This window comes from Podarcis bocagei (genome assembly GCF_964188305.1).
Source record: "Podarcis bocagei genome assembly, chromosome: 4".
Lineage (NCBI taxonomy): Eukaryota > Metazoa > Chordata > Lepidosauria > Squamata > Lacertidae > Podarcis > Podarcis bocagei.
The window spans coordinates 2,538,689-2,560,126 of record NC_138128.1 but is presented as its reverse complement, the minus strand read 5'-3'; the positions used below and the strand labels follow the sequence as shown (position 1 = coordinate 2,560,126).

The 21,438-nt window shown below is 47.6% G+C and overlaps 1 protein-coding gene and 1 long non-coding RNA gene across 3 annotated transcripts in view; both read left to right on the top strand.

The window, feature by feature from the left end:
* Positions 1–4,666: 4,666 nt before the first annotated feature.
* The window catches only part of TPRG1 (tumor protein p63 regulated 1), a 52,999-nt gene continuing 36,227 nt past the window's right edge, over positions 4,667–21,438 (top strand). Inside the window, exons 1-3 of one of the 2 annotated variants that reach the window (XM_081190658.1) lie at positions 4,667–4,809; positions 13,484–13,693; positions 15,382–15,473. In XM_081190658.1, coding sequence (XP_081046784.1) covers positions 13,493–13,693; positions 15,382–15,473 — 293 coding nt within the window. In that variant the 5' untranslated portion in view covers positions 4,667–4,809; positions 13,484–13,492. Of the gene's footprint in view, positions 4,810–13,426; positions 13,694–15,381; positions 15,474–21,438 lie in introns of both variants that reach the window. The other variant, XM_081190659.1, reaches the window with a different exon arrangement.
* LOC308585239 overlaps positions 8,530–21,438 on the top strand; it is a 49,136-nt gene continuing 36,227 nt past the window's right edge. Inside the window, exon 1 of the long non-coding RNA XR_014007186.1 lies at positions 8,530–8,566. This is a non-coding gene — a long non-coding RNA (uncharacterized lncRNA). The remainder of the gene's footprint in view (positions 8,567–21,438) is intronic.

Here is a 21,438-nt window from a genome sequence, read left to right as displayed (position 1 = left end):
TGGTCTCTTCCAGAACACTGTCCCACCATCTCGTCCTCTGTCGTCCCCTTCTCCTTGTGCCCTCCATCTTTCCCAACATCTGGGTCTTTTCCAGGGAGTCTTCTCTTCTTAGGAGGTGGCCAAAGCCTTGGAGCCTCAGCTTCAGGAGACATCACCTTGCCAACAAAGGTCCGTATAGTAAAAGCTATGGTTTTCCCAGTAGTGATGTATGGAAGTGAGAGCTGGACCATCAAGAAGGCTGATCACCGAAGAATGGATGCTTTTGAATTCTGGTGCTGGAGGAGACTCTTGAGAGTCCCATGGACTGCAAGAAGATCCAACCTCTCCATTCTGAAGGAAATCAGCCCTGAGTGCTCACTGGAAGGACAGATCCTGAAGCTGAGGTTCCAAGACTTTGGCCACCTCCTGAGAAGAGAAGACTCCCTGGAAAAGACCCTGATGTTGGGAAAGATGGAGGGCACAAGGAGAAGGGGATGACAGAGGACGAGATGGTGGGACAGTGTTCTCGAAGCTACCAGCATGAGTTTGACCAAACTGCGGGAGGCTGTGGAAGACAGGAGTGCCTGGCGTGCTCTGGTCCAGGGGGTCACGAAGAGTCGGACACGACTAAATGACTAAACAACAACAATTTCCAACACACACACACTTTTCTCCACTCACACAGAACTGCAGGCCTGTTCGCAAGGTGCAAAACCTGGCCTCTTTCTCTGCAGGCTGCCCAGCAGCAGCTGAAACTGAGCAACTCACATCATTTATCCTTCCATTGATAAGTCAGCCCATCTCTCAAAAACTCCTTGCCAGAGTCCCAGACCTCTCCCTTTTGCCAGCAGCGATCGATAGTCATAAAGTTTCTGTCCGGGTGCCATCTGTTCTTTGGCTACAGGTTTTCAGTTTGGAAAAATCTAGATGCTTAGGAAGGAACAAGTGTTTGGGACGGGCAAGGAAGAGGACCGCTGAGGTGGGGAGGGGTCGGCCTGGAGACCCAGTGGATCTAAATGGGGAAGGGGTCCAGAATGCCTCTAACAGCCCTCCTCATTTTTTAAAGAAAAGAAATAAGAGGAGAAGGAATGAAATATATCACCAGGTTCCCCTCCATATCCACACCAGCCCGTGGGCAGCCGTCTGCTGCCATCTTCTGGACACATCGAGGTATTGAGACTTAAAGGAAAGGTCAACACAAAGACATTCAGCCAATTCACAAAAAGCCAGAGAGCTCAGGGCAGATGAGTCCTTTTCATTCACAGCAAACCTGCCCAGCGCTGCAGTGCTTTCAGCCCTGCAACTAGCAAGCACAGAGCTTGCATTCTGCAAATCCTGGCCGAATAGTTCGAGTGTGAGTCCTGATTCTCAGTGGGTTGGGATAGATGACCCCCGGGAGCCTTGGCAACCCTAGGACTCTCTGATTCTAAGTGAACTTGGTTGTTGTTGTTGCTGTAGTTCTTAAAAAGCCCTGCTAGTTAAACGCTGGGAACCCTTCACGATGTATATAGAGAAACAATGCACTGAAAAGAACTCCCTTGCAGGATTTGATTAAGACGCAATCAATTAATATAAACAGAAAATATAAATATGGGGGGGGGATGTTAAGAAAATGTTAATAATGTATGATCTTAATTTCAATATATAAGGTATATCAAATTATAGGCAGAAGAAATGGATATGTGATAAACCAGAAAGGGAAGTTGGGGGAAGTTTATAGAAAATATAAAATGTAATTTGTGGGTTTTTTTAAAAGCCCTGCGAGTTATATGCAAAATTATGCATGCAATGCAAATAAACGACTCAAGCCTCGTTCTCTTCTGTATTTCTGCAGCATAAATTATAATTATTAATAGCTAAGTATTTTTATACGTTTATATATATATATTGCTGTATGTATCTGCTTATGTGCTGGTTGCTTTAGGAACCCGGGAGTGCAGATGCACGTAAGATTAGTGTCTATAAATGCATATAATGCATGCAAATGCTTCCTATTGCTACAAACTGTCCCCAATCTCTAAGCGGTGAGAGACCCCGGGGTCTCCAGTCAATTACTGAGATTCCAGTTTCCTTGGAATGAACCTTGGTGGAAACTGTGGAGTCTTTAGGATCTCTGGTTTTATTTGCACATATGTAGAACTTGAGCATTAAGGGGGGGGGCAGCCTCACAGGACGAACACCCCAGCAGATCTTGCTCCCCCTTTTACAACCTTTTTTCTCTAAACCGAAAAGTCCCAAATTCTGCAACCGCACCTCCATCCCCTTAGAGGGTTTCCCTAGAGGGCAATCTGCGCAGATCAGCCCCTGGCCACCCTAGAGGCAGGTGAGCCCTGTGTTTGGGGCAGGCCAAAGTTATCTGTTTATTTCACAAGTGGTGTAAAAAAAAAATACAAATAAATGCATTACATAAACGGTAGCATCTATGATTTAGTGTGGCGACACCTAAACTGTGGAACTCCCTGCCTTTTGATATAAGGCAGGTGACTTCAATGCACTCTTTCCCCTGTCTGCTAAAAACATTTTGGCTTAGAGCAGAATTCCCAGATATCTTGGAACACTGATGTGTTTTTAGTTCTTTTCCGGTTAATTTTTTTAAAATGTTAACATTTTTATTCCTCTATTAATTGAAGCCTTTTTTAAAAATTGCAAGTGGTATATAAATTTTATGAAATAAACAAAATATAAGAAAAGTTAAAAAAAAAAAACCAACCACCACCACCAACTGATTTTGGATGTGTTCAAAATGGCGATGGCGTAAAATGCATGTTTACAGCAATAGCTCTGTCAGTAGAGCATGAGGCTCTTAATTTCAGGGACGTGGGATCAAGCCCCACATTGGCCCGAAGATTCCTGTATCGCAGGGGGTTGGACTAATTTTTTTTAAATTATTTTTTTCTTTATTCAAAATTATAACAAGACATATTATCCAAAAACATATCATCCTTGTTCCCCCCCGCGCCATTTTTCCTCCCCCCAACACAAAACCCACCCACCCACCGACTTCCCTCAGTTCTAGTCTTTGATTTCTCTAAAAATGCTGTTTTCTGCATGTTACACAGTTGTATAGATCCTCAAGCTATTTAGCTGATTGTTATCAATAAAAAGTTTTGTGAATGTTTATTCAAAGCCTGCCAAGGAGTCCAGTTCGCTTTGTTGCATCTTCAGATACTTTGTAAAGGGTTCCCATTCATCCTTAAAGTCACAGTTATCCTTGTCCCGTAGTTTATAGGTCAGTTTTGTCAGTTATGCATAGTTCATCAGTTTTTCTTGCCATGATTCTTTAGTTGGGGTTTCTTCAGTCTTCCATCCTTGTGCTATTAAAACTCTCGCGGCCGTTGTCGCATACATAAAGATGTTTTCCAACTTTTTTGGCAGGTCTTTCCCTACAATCCCCAACAAAAATGCCTCGGATTTTTTAACAAATGGTAAATGGAACATTTTCTTCAATTCATTGTATATCATTTCCCAAATTTTTAAAATTACCTTACAATCCCACCACATATGATAAAATGTCCCCTCCTTCTCCTTACACTTCCAACATATATTTGAACTAGTTTTGTACATTTTCCCTAACTGCACTGGTGTCATATACCATCTGTACATCATCTTCATGTAATTCTCCTTCAGTAGGGAACAATCTGTAAATTTTAAGTCAGTTTTCCGTAATTTTTCCCAATCTTCCATCATAATGTTGGACTAAATGACCCTCTGCCATTCTACTGCTGCTTCCCTGGGCAGGTTGCCAACTTCGCCACAGGGAAGACCTGGAGTGCTCTTGTGCCTTGAACCAAAGCCTATTGCTCAGGAATGGGCAGCTGAAGTTTGCTGCGACCTTTACCTTCAAAGGATGCATGCTGGCTGTTTAGCCGTAATAAAAACAAACAAACAAACAAACAAGCATACTGTCAAAGGGCTCAGCTACTGGTCATAAAAACTAAAGTTGGAAATCCTGTTCCTTCCCACTCGGAATGTGCTTGTGGCCTCTGAACTCTGCTACGACTGACTGTTGCAAACACTCCCATCATTTGCATGCAATTCTCCCTTAAACCTTGGTTAAGAACAGCAAAAGTCCCAGCTTCCCCGTCGGGTGGCAGGGAGAAGTTTATTCCAGGCATGACACCTTCACACACATTTACAAAGTTGTGGGCTGAGCGCACGGGGGGAAGGGCCACACTCTTTTTGCAAGCCATGGGCCGATGTGGCAACAGAAAGGCGCTTTGTGCATGCTCAGAGGCGCTACTTCACACTTTCCAAGTCAAATTTCTGGCAACCAGAGAAATAGGCAGGAGGGATATTTGGGCTGTTTTTCTTTTCATTGTGCATTTTGTGTTTTTATATTGCTTCGTATGTCGTGAACCACCCTGAAATTAATTAATTCAATTTATATTCCGCCCCGCACCCGCAAATCTCATTACTGTAATTAATTAATAATTGCAAAAGCATATGCTTGCTTGGAAGATTTACAGAAACCCCATGCAAACACCCCCGTTTTTAACTTCTTCGGCTCAGGGCGTCGCCTTTCTTCCACCCAGAGCTGCACCTTGCAAACCAAACAGGTGCAAACTGACCCGGGGTTCCACCCTCTCCCAGCCCAGGTGCCAATGAGGGCTTCTTCCGCACCTGTGTGGCCTCGATAACAAAGGGAGCAGATCCAGCCCTCCTCCCCTGACACCTGCCTACGTGGGAACACCTTGGACAGCCTCCCTGCTCCCAGCAAGCCACTCTTTGCACTTCCTTATCAGGCTTCTCTGCAGGGCAGTTTGGGCAGGTAATCTGAGCCTTTGTCCTGCTGCGGATCCGTGCAGAGAAGTTGCTGCGCACCTGACGCAGGTAAGGGCAGCTGGGGGGTCTCTTCTCCTTGGAGTTACTGTATAAAAGCTTCTCCTTTGGAAAGGTGAAGCTGTTGTGGTGCTGTCAGGAGAAGAGGTGTGTGAATTTGTGTGGGAGAGAGATTGAGAGAGAAAGAAAGATTGCAATTCTATCCCACTTTTTTTTCTCCAAGGAGCCGCAGTCGGCGTACATTGTTCTCTTACTCCCACGACAACCCTGTGAGGTAGGGTAGGCTGAGAATGAGGAGCGGTCCCATGGTTATACCCAATGAGCTTCGTGGCTGAGCAGGAATTCGAACCCTGGTCACTCACATCTTCGTCTGACACTCTCCTTCTTCTTCTTTGGCAATCACTCGTAGCCGAGTAAGATTGTCTTCCATAAACACGGTTTTAACTATGAGTCCATAACTGACTGTGGAGGCCAATTCTGGATCCACACGTCCTTCCACAGTGGTGACATAGGTTTCTGGGTGAGAGTTGATCATGGTGAGGGTTTGCCAAGCATGCCTTCCTCTTAGCACGTTTCTCCCTTGCGCCCTGAGTTCGAGTGTCTTCAAAGCCCAGGACACCTTTGGTCAAGGCTGTTCTCCAACTGGAGCGCTCACAGGCCAGTGTTTCCCAGTTGTCGGTGTTTATACTACATTTTTAAAGATTTGCCTTGAGAGAGTCTTTCAACCTCTTTTGTTGACCACCAGCATTACGCTTTCCATTTTTAAGTTTGGAATAGAGTGGTTGCTTTGGAAGACGATCATCAGGCATCCGCACAACATGACCAGTCCAACGAAGTTGATGCTGAAGAATCATTGCTTCAACACTGGCAATCTTTGCTTCTTCCAGTACACTGGCATTAGTTCACCTGTATTCCCAAGTGGTGTGTAACCATTGCACCACACTGTCTCTGCACTGAGAGACGGTGTGTGTGTGTGTCTGTGTGTGTGTCTTCAGGGCACTGCAGATTTTGCTCCGAGTCCGAAACAGCTGCTTGCTGAACAGGCCAGCACACTTGACACTCTTGGCTTGACCTGCTTCACAGGGTGGTTGTGAGAATATAATAGCGATACTTTTTTGGTTGGGGGAGAATCCATACCCAAATATCGTGCAATGCCTTCTCTCTCCCCCCTCCCCAATTATTTATAACTGAATTATCTCATTTGAGCTTCACAACCAAACTGTCAGGTAGTTTAATCTGAGAGGAAGCAGATTAAGCAATGACATTACAAAAAAATTGTCTAGTGAGCTGTGTTGCTCCGTTAGGAAGAATTCAAAAGTCACAGCAGAGTCACAGCTTGCTTGGGATCAGCAAAAAATATCAGGCGAGCATTGGGGTTCCTTGAGGTTGGATATTAAAGGAAACAATATGGCTTTTTAAGATGGCGTGTGGGAGGGAGGGCAGAAAAACTTGAGGATGGTGGAAAGCTCCAATGCTTGCAGCCAACCTAAACGGGGTCCAGAGAGACTTGGATCGTGCAAAAAAAAAATTCCAGGTTGGGCCTGGGAGAAAAAGCCAATTGTGCTGTCAACACAAGGATTTCCACCTGGGCAGTGGAAATTTCTTGCTTCTCCAGCATGTGGAGGGCTTTGAGGGAGACCAAGAGCAGATATGGGGCGTGGGGGAGTTGTTGCACAAGGCAAGAACTCTAAGATATCTGATAATTCAATGAAATACTTCTTCATGAAGTCGTAGAAGCGTAGCTGGAAGGGATGCCAAAGGTCATCTAGCTCAATCCCCTTTCAATGCAGGAATAAGTGCATAGTTAACCTGTGGAACTCCCTCCCACAGGAGGCAGCGATGACCACCACCCTGGATAGCTTTAAGGGAGGGTTTGACTAATTCAGGGAGGAGGGGAGGGCTGCCAATGGCCATGGTTGCAGTGATGCATTTGAATACCAATTGCCGGAAACCGCGGGAAGGTTTCGAATGTTCGAATCCTGCTTGCAGGTTTCCCCCTGAGGCATCTGGCTGGCCATTGTAAGAACAGCATGCTGGACTAGATGGGCCATTGGCCTGACCCAGCAAATTCTCATTCTTGTCCTTACATTTTTCGGATGCAAAATGGCAGAGGGGGAAAAAATCCCAGTGTATATCTCAAGCTACAATTCTGGAACTGGTGAGACGGGGACGCAAGCCATGCTATCCAAATTGCCTCCTCTTCTCTTCTGAGCTCTGCTCCCTTCCAGCGGCTGGCCGGCCGCTGGCCTCCTGCAGAGCTCAGCCTTGCCAAACTCTGGGACATTGAATATTAGCTAATGGCAGTGAGGCGACTTTCCCTCCCGAGGCAATATTGCTAAGTGTTTCCCCTCCGGGGTCCCAGCCAGTGCCAGGAGAGCCTGCAGGCAGAGGTCGCTCTGACTTTGCAGCAAGAGCCCACAAAAGGATGCCAGGGAGATGCTGAGACGCTTTGCAAGGGAAGGGGGGTTGTTGGCTGAAGGTGAACTCCGTGAGGATGCGGAGAATGGCAGGCAGGGGTGGCTGGGGGGGGTCTGATGCGGAGCGATGAAGTGGCCCAAATAAATGGCATGCCTCACAGAGGTGTTGCTCAAGGCCTGGTTTAGCTTGCTCTAAGGAGTGGCCTCAGGCCCAGGATGTGAATCTGCGAAATGGGTATAATGCAGCCGGAAGGGGCCGGAGTTGAGGCTGGGCACCAGAACACGCTTTTGATACCAGGACTCTGCTAGGGGGAGGAAAACAATAGGAAAGGTGACAGTGCCTCTGAGCATGCGTGGTGTACCTTGCCAGGTGAGCAGAGAGGGCTCAGTTGAACAGAAGAGGTCCAGGATGGAAGCTCATTCTGTGATCCTGCTCAGGGGTGGGTCATTTACACAATGGAAAATATTTGCTGGGGCTGTTAAATAAATAGATGCACAAATTGCCTTGGACATGTGTCTCCACGTGATTTGCAAACATACCATAAAAAGGGCTAAAACAGTTTTGAAAACAGTGCAAACAACAACCACTAGAGGAGGTGACCAGTTGGAAAAGCTTTTTTGGGGGGAAATGTCTTCAAATTCTTTCTAGAAAGCACAGAAAAGAAAGTCCTTTTTCATGCAGTGCAGGAGGCAGGGTGGCCATGAACCTAGATTTTTTTAAAAAGAGCATTAGACAAATTCATGGAGGAGGAGGACTGTGGAGAGTGTATTAACTTATGGTCTGTGTGTGTGGTTTGGGAGCTGCACGGCCAGGGAAAAAACAATGCTGTCCAGGGTTGTCAAGACTGCGGAGAGAAGAATTGGGTGCACTCTTCCCACCTTGGATCAAATCTATGCTTCCAGGTGTCATAAGAAAGCTGCAGAGATAGCGCAGGATCGTGCGCACCCCGGAAATGATCTCTTTCAGCTTCTGCCTTCTGGAAGAAGATCCAGGGTTATAAAGACCTGCCTGAGAAACAGTTTCTACTCAAATGCGATTTTGGTTTTAAACGCAGTGTAAGGAGTCTCTATGGTAGTATGTTGTATTTAAAAATGGGGTATCAGAGTTTTTAGGGGGCTAACAAGGCTGGGATAGCTGGGATAGCAGCCTTGTTGGTTTCTGAATGTCTGATGTAGATTTTCAATTTCGTTGTTCTGTACGGGACAATGACAATAAAGATTATCGTATCATATTAAGCTCATTGTATCTAAAATGCAATGACAAGAATAAAGAAAATCCATGGCACATTTCGGTGAATCTGGCCCTGTTGCCAACGCAAAACCACCCTTGTTCAAGTCCTTGTTTGTGGGGTATCAGAGTTTTTAGGGGGCTAACCAGGCTGGGATAGCAGGCTGGTGGGCTTTTGAAGGTCTGGTGTAGATTTTTTCAATTTCGTTGTTCTGTATGGGACAATGACAATAAAGATTATCGTATCGTATCGAGACCTTTGAAGGCTACTAGCCAGGATGGTTGGAGGCGGCGGTGCTCCTGGATGCCAGCGGCTGGAAGACACAGAAAAAGAGAGTGTTGCTTTTGTGCTCAGATCCTGCTTGTGGGTTTCCTGACAGAGGCATCTGGTCAGCCCCTGTGAGAACAGGATGCTAGACTAGATGGGCTAACGGTCTGATCCAGAAAACTCTCCTTATGTCTTTATGGTGCCTGTTGTATCTCAACGTGGACCCTGTTCCCCTAAACAGGGGAGGCCACACTGAGAGCCTTGCTCCGACTTCCTGTAGAGCAAGTTTCTGATTTGGGAAACTTTCCAGCAGAATGCAATGACCTACTGGGTATTTAGGTGGTTTCTCATGTTACCTGGTCCTCAGCCATAAAGTAAAGGTAAAGGGACCCCTGACCATTAGGTCCAGTTGTGACCGACTCTGGGGTTGCGGCGCTCATCTCGCTTTACTGGCCAAGGGAGCCAGCGTACAGGTCATGTGGCCAGCATGACTAAGCCGCTTCTGGCAAACCAGAGCAGCGCACGGAAACGCCGTTTACCTTCCCGCTGGAGCGGTGCATATTTATCTGCTTGCACTTTGACGTGCTTTCGAACTGCTAGGTTGGCAGGAGCAGGGAGCGAGCAACGGGAGCTCACTCCATCCATCGCGGGGATTCGAACCGCCGACCTTCTGATCGGCAAGTCCTAGGCTCTGTGGTTTAACCCACAGCGCCACCTGTGTCCCGTGTCCTCAGCCATACAGGGCCTTATATTCTAGTACCAATACCTCGCCCATGAAGAGCTTGTCATGATCGTGGACGCCTGAAACGCTCAGTTTGCCTTGGCTCTCCCCAAACAGCAGGGCCTTGTTTACCCAGGAAGGCGATCGCTGAGTCAATTCTGAGGTCCACACCCCTGATAGCTATTTCAGGTCACTGTTTGTTAGCAGAGAATGGCCAACCCCACCCATCTATGGGTGCCTAGCTCTGTTCCCAGGTATGGTCAGTGGCAGGATGGGCGATCTTGTGATTGCATGAAGTCACCTTGCTCTAAGCCAGTCCATTGACCCATCTAGTCCAATACTGCCTGCTCTGGCTGGCAGAAGCTCAGGGGTCCCCAGCAGAGGAAGATCATTTGCATCCTCTGGTGCCTGCAAGACTTTTAAGTGGAGATGCTGGGGTTTTGAACCTTCTGGATGAAAAGTAGATGGATCTCTGGGAAACGGCCTGGACCGACTGGCTAAACCAGGTGAGGGGAGTCAATGAGTCTCAAACCATCAGAGAATTAGGGACTTCCCCTGCATTCAAAGACAGACTGTGGGGGATAGAGCAGAGGAGACCAAGGCAGAGGAGACCAAGAGCAGGTCCAATGGTCAAGCAGTTGGTTTCTGCATGTTCTGTGGTGGAAAATGAGGGGTAGATGGGGCCCGTCCACTTGGAAAGGGAGCCCATCTAGGAGAAGAAAACCTCTGTTGCCTTGCGGCTACACTCATTAGTGAGTGTATTTAGGAGTAAACCCCACAGAACAATCCATGCTGAAGTATAGGTGGGTTCCCACGAGGCAAGACGCAGCGATAACAGCAAGAACCTTCATTGAACTACATAACTGGGAAATGGGGCAAAGCAACTCGTACCTACGGGACCGCCTCTCCTGGTATGTCCCATGGAGGACCTTACGGTCTTCAAACAAAAACATCTTGGAGGTCCTCGGCCACAGGGAGGTGAGGCTGGCCTCAGCCAGAGCCAGGGCTTTTTCGGTCGTGGCCCCAATCTGGTGGAACGCTCTGTCCCAAGAGACTAGGGCCCTACGGGACTTGACATCTTTCCGCAGGGCCTGCAAGACAGAGCTGTTCCACCTGGCCTTTGGCCAAGACACAACCTGACCCCCTCCTTTGGTAATCCTCATAGAACTATAGCCCAATGGTTGCCATTAATCTGATTTGAATTGATTTTATAATGAAATGATTTTAGAATTTTGTATCATTTTAATGTTGTTAGCCGCTCTGAGCCCAGCTTCGGCTGGGGAGGGTTGGATATAAATTTATTATTATTATTATTGTTATTATTATTATTATTATTATTATTATTATTATTATTATTATTTACCCTCCTGGAAGCCTGGCCACTCCCACTCCCAACGTGATTAGCTGTCTAAACTTCCAAGTCGCGAATCCCGACTCAGAGTTGAAGGGCCAATGGCAGAGGCCCAAATCCCGAAATGTTCTGTGATTGGACATCATGTATCGAATCAGAACACAGAAGAAGAAGAAGAAGAAGAAGAAGAAGAAGAAGAAGAAGAAGAAGAAGAAGAAGAAGAAGAAGAAGAAGAAGAAGAGTAGTAGTAGTAGTAGTAGTAGTAGTTTGGATTTGATATCCCGCCTTTCACTCTCCTTCAGGAGTCTCAAAGCGGCTCACATTCTCCTTTCCCTTCCTCCCCCACAACAAACACTCTGTGAGGTGATTGGGGCTGAGAGACTTCAGAGAAGTGTGACTGGCCCAAGGTCACCCAGCAGCTGCATGTGGAGGAGCGGAGACACGAACCCGGTTCCCCAGATTACGAGACTACCGCTCTTAACCACTGCACCATACTGGCACAGGAGCTCAGATTGCTTAGTCCAGACTCAAGCTCAGCCAAATGCAGACCATTGGATACATAACACATGCCTGCTTCCTTGCGGAACATCTTCAGGAGAAGAAAGGACGAAGGAGTAGACCCTACACAAATCCCTTGCTCTGCTTTCCTTTGGATCACATCAGCCAGGCAGAGGGGGGGGGTCTTGTCATCTGGGTAGCCCAGGACTCCACACACATTGCCCAGGATTGCACCCTGGGGAGGTCACTTGGGTGCTGCTAACACAGTGGTGTGACTTCACCCTTGGAGGTGCACTCCATTGTCTCTCGAGACAGACAGAGTCCAACAGCCACGGTAGCCAATTAAGTGCTTGATCACATAAAGAAAGTGGCTGAGATGAACTAGCTGTGGCTTTCTGCCAGCTGCAACGACTCTGTTTGAAAGAGTCCTCTGTTAGAAGGCTTGTCTTTTCCAAATTCAGATTAACGATAAGGAGCTGTCGGAAGGCAGAGCAGGGGAGGGGCCTTGGCCGTGAGCACCTGCACAAAAGACGCAGCAGGTAAACAGCTCACCTGGTGGCAGAGGGAAGCCATGACTTTAGCCTATGCATTGGGTGTCTGTTGTATTTAATCAATTTGCTGCTGTTTTCTGCGCTGTTTTTTATATCTCACCTTGAGACAAGCAGGTGTAAAGTGTACAAGGGTCAGCAAACTTTTTCGGCAGGGGGCCGGTCCACTATCCCTCAGACCTTGTGGGGGGCCAGACTATATTTTGAAGGGGGGGGGGAATGAATGAATTCCTATGCCCCACAAATAACCCAGAGATGCATTTTAAATTAAAGCACACATTCTACTCATGTAAAAACACGCTGGTTCCTGGACTGTCTGTGGGCCGGATTGAGAAGGCGATTGGGTCGGATCCAGGGCCTTAGTTTGCCTACTCATGGTGTAAAGATTTCCAAGAGCTTCAATCCTCCAAAAACATTTAAAATCATTTTTAAAAAGCCCAATAAACATTGAGAGGGCACCAGCCCTGAAATATACTCGGAGTCGAGAGTGGATTTCATGCTCTTTATTCAGCTGATAGTGGTGAGGAGGAATGGAAGTTCCCCCAGAATGTCTGCTTTATATACATTATTTACACAATGGGCCCCACGTGATTGACTAATTCCGGGATTCACCTGTAAGCCAATCAGGTTGCGGATTCACTTCCACCTGGAGCTGGATTGGGTGGCTCTGCGGACCAATCAGACTGCTGCATTCTGGATCCTATTGTTCTAGGGCCAATCAGACTGCTGCATTCTGGATCCTATTGTTCTAGGACCAATCAGACTGCTGCATTCTGGATCCTATGGTTCTAGGACCAATCAGACTGCTGCATTCTGGATCCTATTGTTCTAGGGCCAATCAGACTGCTGCATTCTGGATCCTATTGTTCTAGGACCAATCAGACTGCTGCATTTTGGATCCTATTGTTCTAGGGCCAATCAGACTGCTACATTCTGAATCCTATTGTTCTAGGACCAATCAGACTGCTACATTCTGAATCCTATTGTTCTAGGACCAATCAGACTGCTACATTCTGAATCCTATTGTTCTAGGACCAATCAGACTGCTACATTCTGAATCCTATTGTTCTAGGACCGATCAGACTGCTGCATTTTGGATCCTATTGTTCTAGGGCCAATCAGACTGCTACATTCTGAATCCTATTGTTCTAGGGCCAATCAGACTGCTGCATTCTGAATTCTAGGACCAATCAGACTGCTGCATTCTGGATCCTATTGTTCTAGGGCCAATCAGACTGCTGCATTCTGAATTCTAGGACCAATCAGACTGCTGCATTCTGGATCCTATTGTTCTAGGGCCAATCAGACTGCTGCATTCTGGATCCTATTGTTCTAGGGCCAATCAGACTGCTGCATTATGGATCCTATTCAACTCAGTACATAGCAAGCCCGTTCATTAAAAGCGGTCAGTTTCCCAAAGCCTCTTGGCATAAGCGCAAGAAGCAGGCAGCCAATCTCATATCTCTAGGAAGGGAGTTCCAAAGTTCCACCCGTGTCCCCACCCAGCACGCCTGTGAGAGGGGTGGGGTGGAGAGAAGGGCACCCCTCCCCCCAAGGATTTCACAGCCCTGGGCAGGTATGTATGAAGGAACTTGGTCGTCCTATCTGGACCTAAGCTGCATCTGTTAGAGGCGCAGGTGAGCAAAGGGCAAGCTGCTGTGTTAACCCTTTGGGTGCCTCTGCTTGCTTCAAAGGCGGCTGGAATGTCAGGCAGTGGAAACTACCAAGAATTCAAAACAGTGGAGATGCAACAGGATCTGGAAGAGAAGAGCAAGGGAAATCCCGGTGCTGGAACTGCGCAGGAACCGAATTCAGGATTCTTCCCGCCGTCTGCTCCCAAGACCATGCTCTACCCGCACCCTCACGCTGACCCCTACGATTCAAGGAAATACTTTGCCACAAGGGTGAGTCGACCCTTTTCATTTCCGGGAGGGGTTGCGGGTCCTGCAAGAAAAGGCACGGAATGGAATTGTCGAATGGGAAGGGACCCCGAGGGTCATCTATTCCAACCCATGAAATGTAGGAAAGAGCCCTCCGTTTCAGAGGTGGGCCTCTTTCCCTTGCGCATGGTCTCCTTTTTTTTTTTGCAGGGGGGTGGGTGGGGCAGGTGGGTTGCGTGGCGAGTTCCCGCCTCCCCCCTCGGAAATAAAGACACGAGACACCAGAATTTTAGGTTAATGGGTCAAATTAGTCCACAACTTTATTGATTACAGAAATTGAGCGGTATTGGCTTAGGCATTGGTCCTATCAACTAACCGGCTTCAGCCTGCTTGCTTGAAGACTGGCAAGGGTTAACCACCAGTAGGGGGAGTCCTGCTGATGCACATCAACTAGGAACTCCCTCGGGGTCACCGCTCGGGGGCGTGCCGTAGGCCCACACCTCCATAGGCTTAGGACAAGGCCACGCCCCCCGGAATCCTTTACCGGACTACCCTTCGATTTGGGGGGAAGGTGATGGCGCTACCTCCCCTCTTCCATCTGCAGACCAATACCAATGCCTAACCGCCAATGCCAAGGAAGTTGTGACGATTTGCTACGAGGTAGGCGAAAAACCAAGTGGCTGGTGCCAATTTGCCAAGTGGAAAAATTCCTACCAGGCCCCTTAATGGCGACCAACCAAAGTCCATAGCAAGGTCAGAGAGCCTAACCTAACGGGTGGGAGGGGTGGGAAAACCCAATCAGCTGGAGCGTGGAAAGAGGGAGATCCTTGGCCGTGCCAGCCCTAAATAGGATGGGCCACGCCTCCTGGACCAGCCGATGACACGTCTGAGGATTCCCCAAGTATCGCAGGGGCTGTGAGCCAGCCCCCGCATGCGTGGGGAGGGGCGTGAAGCCCGCAACCCCACCTCCTCTCCAGCTTGGAAGTGGCTTTAACAATCTACCCATGATCCACTGTGTGTAGAATTTTGAAGCCAGGGCAGAGGCCTGAGATCTTTGCTATGCAGTTAATGCAGGGTTGGAGGGACGCGGGTGGCGCTGTGAGTTAAACCACAGAGCCTAGGGCTTGCTGATCAGAAGGTCGGCAGTTCGAATCCCCACAATGGGGTGAGCTCCCGTTGCTCGGTCCCTGCACCTGCCCACCTAGCAGTTCTAAAGCACATCAAAGTGCAAGTAGATAAATAGGTACCACTCCGGTGGGAAGGTAAACGGCATTTCCCTGCGCTGCTCTGGTGCGCCAGAAGCGGCTTAGTCATGCTGGCCACATGACCCGGAAGCTGTACGCCGGCTCCCTTGGCCAATAAAGCGAGATGAGCGCCGCAACCCCGGAGTAGGCCACAACTGGACCTAACGGTCAGGGGTCCCTTTACCTTTTAAGACAGGGGTGAGGAATATTTTTTCAGCCAGGAAGATAGGAAGCTGCCTTATAGTGAGTCAGTGTGGACTATACTGAGCTGTTTTGTTTTTTTAATTTGCAATGGTTGTCACCCACCCTGGGACATGCCCTCAGTTGGAGTTTCTGGTTAATGCTCAATGCTTCTTCTTCAATGGTTACGACGGTGCACAAAGAGCAGGCTATGCCTGTTATTTCCCTGCGCATGATTTCCCTCTGTTCCTTCTCTCCTGTGATCTCCTCTCTCCTTTTGTTCTTCAGCCTGGAGCCTTTGACCAAGCCATGGATGACCTCAGGGCCCATGTGACAGCGAACATGGGGGAAACAGCCCACAGCTTCTGGCTTCTGGCTGAGTAAGTCTCTCTTCCTTATTTATTTATATTTATTCAAAGCATCTTTGTCCCGTTTTTCAGCTGAAAAAGCTTCCAGAGTGGCTTATGTGCAATCAAAACATGACAGTCTCTGCCCGCAAGCTTGCAATCTAAAGCAGGGGTTGGCAAACCAAGGTCCGTGGGCCGGATCTGGCCCAATTGCCTTCAGGATCTGGCCCGTGGATCAGTGTGGGGAATGGGGTTCTGTTCTTCCCCCCCCTCTTTTTTCCCCAGCCGCCATTTTTTTCCAGCACTGCCATTCCCCCCCCCCTCCCTCTCACGCACTGCAGCGGTGCCTCCTCCCTTAATAATAGTAGTAGTTTTTTATTTGTACCCCACTCATCTGGCTGGGTTTCCCCAGCTACTCTGGGCAGCTTCCAACAAAGATTAAAAATACATTAAAATGTCCTACTTGAAGTGCGAGCAAAGGCGGGCACCAGTCACGGCCAATCGCCTGCAAAGCTGTGTGAGGCCCTGGCCAATGAGTGGCTGGCGGATGCGCAGCGGCTCAACGAATGAAAAGCTGCGCCGGAGCCCACCTCATGAAGGAATGTGAATACGGGCAGATCCCGGTACTCTGCCCCCCTACAAGGTCTGAAGGACAGTGGACAGGCCCCCCTGCTCCAAAGGTTTGCCGGCCCCTGATCTAAAGGGACACAACACACAAGGGGAAAGGGATGGGGAGGGAAGAGGAAGGTAACAGGTAGAAATTGATTAGACAGCCTGATTAGACAGCTCTCTGACATTTCCCCACTCCGATCCTGTTAACAAGGCAAAGTCTGCCTCCTTCTGAATTTGAGCAATTTTATCTGCAAAGAACTTTGCAAAATAGTTGCAGGAGATCTTGGGGTCTTTACCAGACCCCAGTGGCAAAGGTGGTTCTGTTAAATTGCGAACCACCTGAAAGAGTCTCCTGCTGCTATTTTCTGCAGATACAAAAGAGGCAGCGAAAAAGGTCCTCTTCGCCATCGCTATCGCCACTTGGTAGGCTCAATGTTGAGCTCTAACCCGTATCCGGTCCGATTTAAAATGAGTTTTCCACCACCGGCACTCTAGCAGCCTCAGCGATTGTTTCATTGCCCTCAGGTCTGTGGAAAACCACGGGGCTGTCCGGGCTCCATGCAATCGGAGAGGGCGCTTCAGAGCCAGTCGATAGCCCTGGTTAACTCCACATTCCAGCGGGCCACCAGGGAACCAACTGAAAGGCCATCAACATGGGATAAAGCATCCCCTACCACTCTCTGGAAACCATTTGGATCCATTAAGTGGCGGGGGCGGACCATCCGAATCGGTCCCACCTCCCTGCAAAGGGGAAGGGTTGCGGAGAAGTCCAGTTGCACCAGGAAGTGATCTGACCATGGCACTTCTTTTGTTTCGCTTTTACTTAGTGTCAGATCACCAACAGCCATAGAGGTAAACACCAGGTCTAACTATGAGTTGGGTCAAACCTATTCAGGGACAGCCCCATGGAGGCCATGCTTTCCACGAAGTCCCGAGTGGCCCCTAGCAAGGTCGTGTTGGCATGGATGTAATAATAATAATAATAATAATAATAATAATAATAATAATAATAATAATAATAATAATAATAATTCCCCTAGGTTAAATCCCCTACCAAACTAGGTGTTGTCTTATGGTTCTAGGAAACTAACAATCTTATTTCTTTCGGCCAAAGGTTTTCAGAAGAGAATTCTGTGTAGAATTTCCCTCTTCCATTTTCTAACCCTTCCAGAATCTCCTCTTCCTGCTGCTGCCGCTGCAGAACTAGTCCGCAAAATGGCACCCTCAATTTTGCCTCCTGAAAATCAGGCGGGTAGAGAATTTTGGGGTCCTGTTTCCACTCGCCCCCAAATTGCACTCCCACTGAGCCCTTGCCAATCTACAAACACCGTTTGTCAGCTGGTTGGGGCAGAGACCTGTCTGTTAGTTATAAGACCTGTGGGGTCATAGAATCATAGAATCATAGAGTTGGAAGAGACCACAAGGGCCATTGAGTCCAACCCCCTGCCAAGCAGGAAACACCATCAGAGCACTCCTGACATATGGTTGTCAAGCCTCTGCTTAAAGACCTCCAAAGCTGGAGACTCCACCACACTCCTTGGCAGCAAATTCCACTGTCGAACAGCTCTTACTGTCAGGAAGTTCTTCCTAATGTTTAGGTGGAATCTTCTTTCTTGTAGTTTGGATCCATTGCTCCGTGTCCGCTTCTCTGGAGCAGCAGAAAACAACCTTTCTCCCTCCTCTATGTGACATCCTTTTCTATATTTGAACATGGCTATCATATCACCCCTTAACCTCCTCTTCTCCAGGCTAAACATGCCCAGCTCCCTTAGCCGTTCCTCATAAGGCATCGTTTCCAGGCCTTTGACCATTTTGGTTGCCCTCCTCTGGACACGTTCCAGTTTGTCAGTGTCCTTCTTGAATTGTGGTGCCCAGAACTGGACACAGTACTCCAGGTGAGGTCTGACCAGAGCAGAATACAGTGGCACTATTACTTCCCTTGATCTAGATGCTATACTCCTATTGATGCAGCCCAGAATTGCATTGGCTTTTTTAGCTGCCGCGTCACACTGTTGGCTCATGTCAAGTTTGTGGTCAACCAAGACTCCTAGATCCTTTTCACATGTACTGCTCTCAAGCCAGGTGTCACCCATCTTATATTTGTGCCTCTCATTTTCTCTCTCTCATTTTTGCATTGATTTCCTCATGCTTTGCAACCATTTCAAACACCCCCCTCCCCCCCCCGGACATCTTCCCCTGCACACCATTACCTATTTTTCTTTTAGATTATAGTGGATATTTTTTCTGTTGCTATGGAGAGAGCTATGCAAACTGACAGGGCTGTATATATAAATAATAGCAATCCCTCCTGACTTTAAAAATCTCCTTATGCTTCCTGCAAAAGTCCTCAAAGTTGTGACTTTAATTACAATTTCTCGGTTGCCGCTGAACAGCAACCCATCCCTCAAGGCAACGCATGGCGATTGGAAGGAACACCTTGGCAGATGTTGTTTTCTCCGGAGACCATGTAATTATAAGCCATGCAAATCTCAAAGAGTTGCCTATAAGGAGCTATAAAAAGAATCGTATATGGTATAGATACCTGGTGGATCATTTGACCAGGATCTGCTTTTTTGCAGTTTCAATACTGCCCCCTGGTGGGTGAAGCCTGAATTCTCGCATATATCGTTTATTTTATTTATTTCACAAAATTGACACACTTCTTGATTGTAAAGAGGAAAAACACCAACTTCAAAGATCAAACAAGGAAATCAAGAAAAATTGGCAACGATACTTTAAAATATACAAAAAATGGAAAATGCTAAACTAGATTAAAATTCACACCAATTTTCTAAGCATCTTTGTAGTTTGTCTAAACAGGAATGTTGTGGTTTAAAAAAACATCCAGGGGGGTTCGGGATAATTGGTTATCCAGCACAGAGATTGTTTTTCAGTCTGGAATGAAAAATTTATCAGAGAGTGGGATATATGCAGAGTATATGTGAAAGAACACTGTCAAAAGATCAATCCTGTAGAGTTTGTAGGGCAGCAGTTGAAGAAGGAGCAAAAAGGGTTTTCTTGTGTGTGTGTGTGTTTCTTGTGGCTGATTAGCTCTTTTCCCTGTGTAAAGGTCAGAGGGGGCAGGGTTTCTGTTGAGGCAGGGGATTAGCTGTGGGAGGAGCTTATCAGAGTTTGTAGGGCAGCGGCGCGCGCCTAGCGGCGCGCACAGTTATATCCATATTTTAGATTTAGGGGAGCTAGTCTCAAACGTTTGTTGGGGGAGACCTAGGGTTTTTTTTGTGGGCGAAGTTATTTGTCCTGTCTTCAAGCTTTTTATGATGGAGGACCTCTGTAGCCACCCCCAACAACACGATCTCAAGATGGAAGGGGAGGGAACAGCTGCAGTCGCCTGCGATTCCTGCGCAATGTTTGCCATCTTGCCAAAGGTTGCAGGCAGCTTCACCTGCAGCAATTGCATGTTGATTGCCCTTTTAAAAGACAAAGTCCAGCAACTGGAGGAACGTGTAGCTACGCTCCAAAGAATTAGAGAGCTGGAGCTCTTCTTGGAAGCAACAGAGCACACCGTCCCCACCAAGGAGGAGACAGGGGACTCCCCTGAGAAGGAGGCTAGTTCATCAACACAGGAGCCAGATATATGGAGAAACGTGACTCAAAGAAGTAGGAGGCCCAGGGTTCACTCTGATTGTTTAGAAATACACAATCGCTTTGAGGTCCTCTCCCCTAGCATTGAAGACGAAGAGCAGACTCCATTTGAGGATCTCTCCCTCATTACAGTCGATCAGGTATATGAAGACGAGCAGCAAAGTCAGTCCTCAGGGAATGTGCAGGCGACCTTGGAACGGACAGCTCACGGAAGAACCCCGACCAAACCCAAGAGGAGGCGTGTAGTGGTGATAGGGGATTCCCTACTGAGGGGAACAGAAGCAGTGATCTGTGGGCCTGACAAGATGTCTCGGGAAGTGTGCTGTCTCCCCGGGGCTAAGATCCAAGATGTAACTGAACGACTGCAAGGAATCATAAAACCCACTGACAAATACCCCTTCCTCTTGGTTCATGTGGGAACCAATGACACTGCAAGCAATAGCCTCCAGAAGATCAAAAGAGACTACGAGGCTCTCGGCAGGAAATTGAAGCAACTAAATGCACAAATTGTCATCTCGTCTGTCCTCCCAGTTGAACGACGTGGCCCGGGGAGAGAGGGGAAAATAGTGGAAGTGAACAGGAACGGTTTGGATTCTTAGATCACGGACTGCAGTTTCTTGAAGATGGACTTCTGGCAAGTGATGGGCTGCACCTCACAACGGTTGGGAGGAATGTTTTTGCCAAAAATCTCAGAAACCTCATCAGGAGGGCTTTAAACTGACTAATGTGGGGGAGGGAGACAGTGCTCCTGAAGGTAGGAGTCTATCAATTAATGAAGATGATCATCCAAATGTCATAGACCAAATGGAGCAAACAGCACGCGGACCTAGTGGTGGGAGGAAAAAATCCTTAAATAAGAGACACGGGGGAATGATTAATGGACTTCAATGTCTGTACACTAATGCGCAAAGCATGGGAAATAAACAAGATGAGCTTGAGCTCTTGGTACAGCAAACTAAATATGACATAATAGGCATCACTGAAACCTGGTGGGATAAGTCCCACGATTGGAATGTAATAATGGGGGGATACAATCTATTTCAGAGAAACAGACCAGACAAGAAAGGATGAGGAGTGGCGTTATATGTCAGGGATGTGTATACCTGTGAAGAGATCCAAGATTTAGAACCTCAAAGCCAATGTGAGAGCATTTGGGTCAAAATTAAGGGAGAGAAGAATAACAGAGACCTCATTGTGGGAGTTTACTATAGATCCCCAAGCCAAACGGAGGACATAGATGATGCCTTCCTGGAACAGATGGCCAAGCATGCAAAAGGAAGGGAGATAGTAGTAATGGGGGACTTCAATTACCCGGATATTTGTTGGACGTCAAACTCAGCCAAGAGCATAAGGTCAAACAGATTCCTCACTGGCCTTGCAGACAACTTCATTGTCCAGAAAGTGGGAGAAGCAACAAGAGGAACAGCCATTTTAGATCTGGTCCTAACCAATGTTGATGACCTGGTTAGTGGGGTAGAAGTGGAAGGATCATTAGGCGCGAGTGATCATGCTCTTCTGAAGTTTACTATACAGCGGAAAGGAGCAGCCAAGCATACTAGGACTCAATTTCTTGACTTTAAGAAAGCCGACTTCATAAAACTTAGGGAAGTGCTGGGTGAGATCCCATGGACAGAAATACTAAAAGGAAAGGGAGTTCATGATGGCTGGGAGTTTGTTAAGAGGGAGATAGTAAAAGCACAACGTCAGGCAATACCAATGAGACGGAAACATGGAAGGTGCCTAAAGAAGCCAGGGTGGCTATCTAAAGAACTTTTAACTGAAT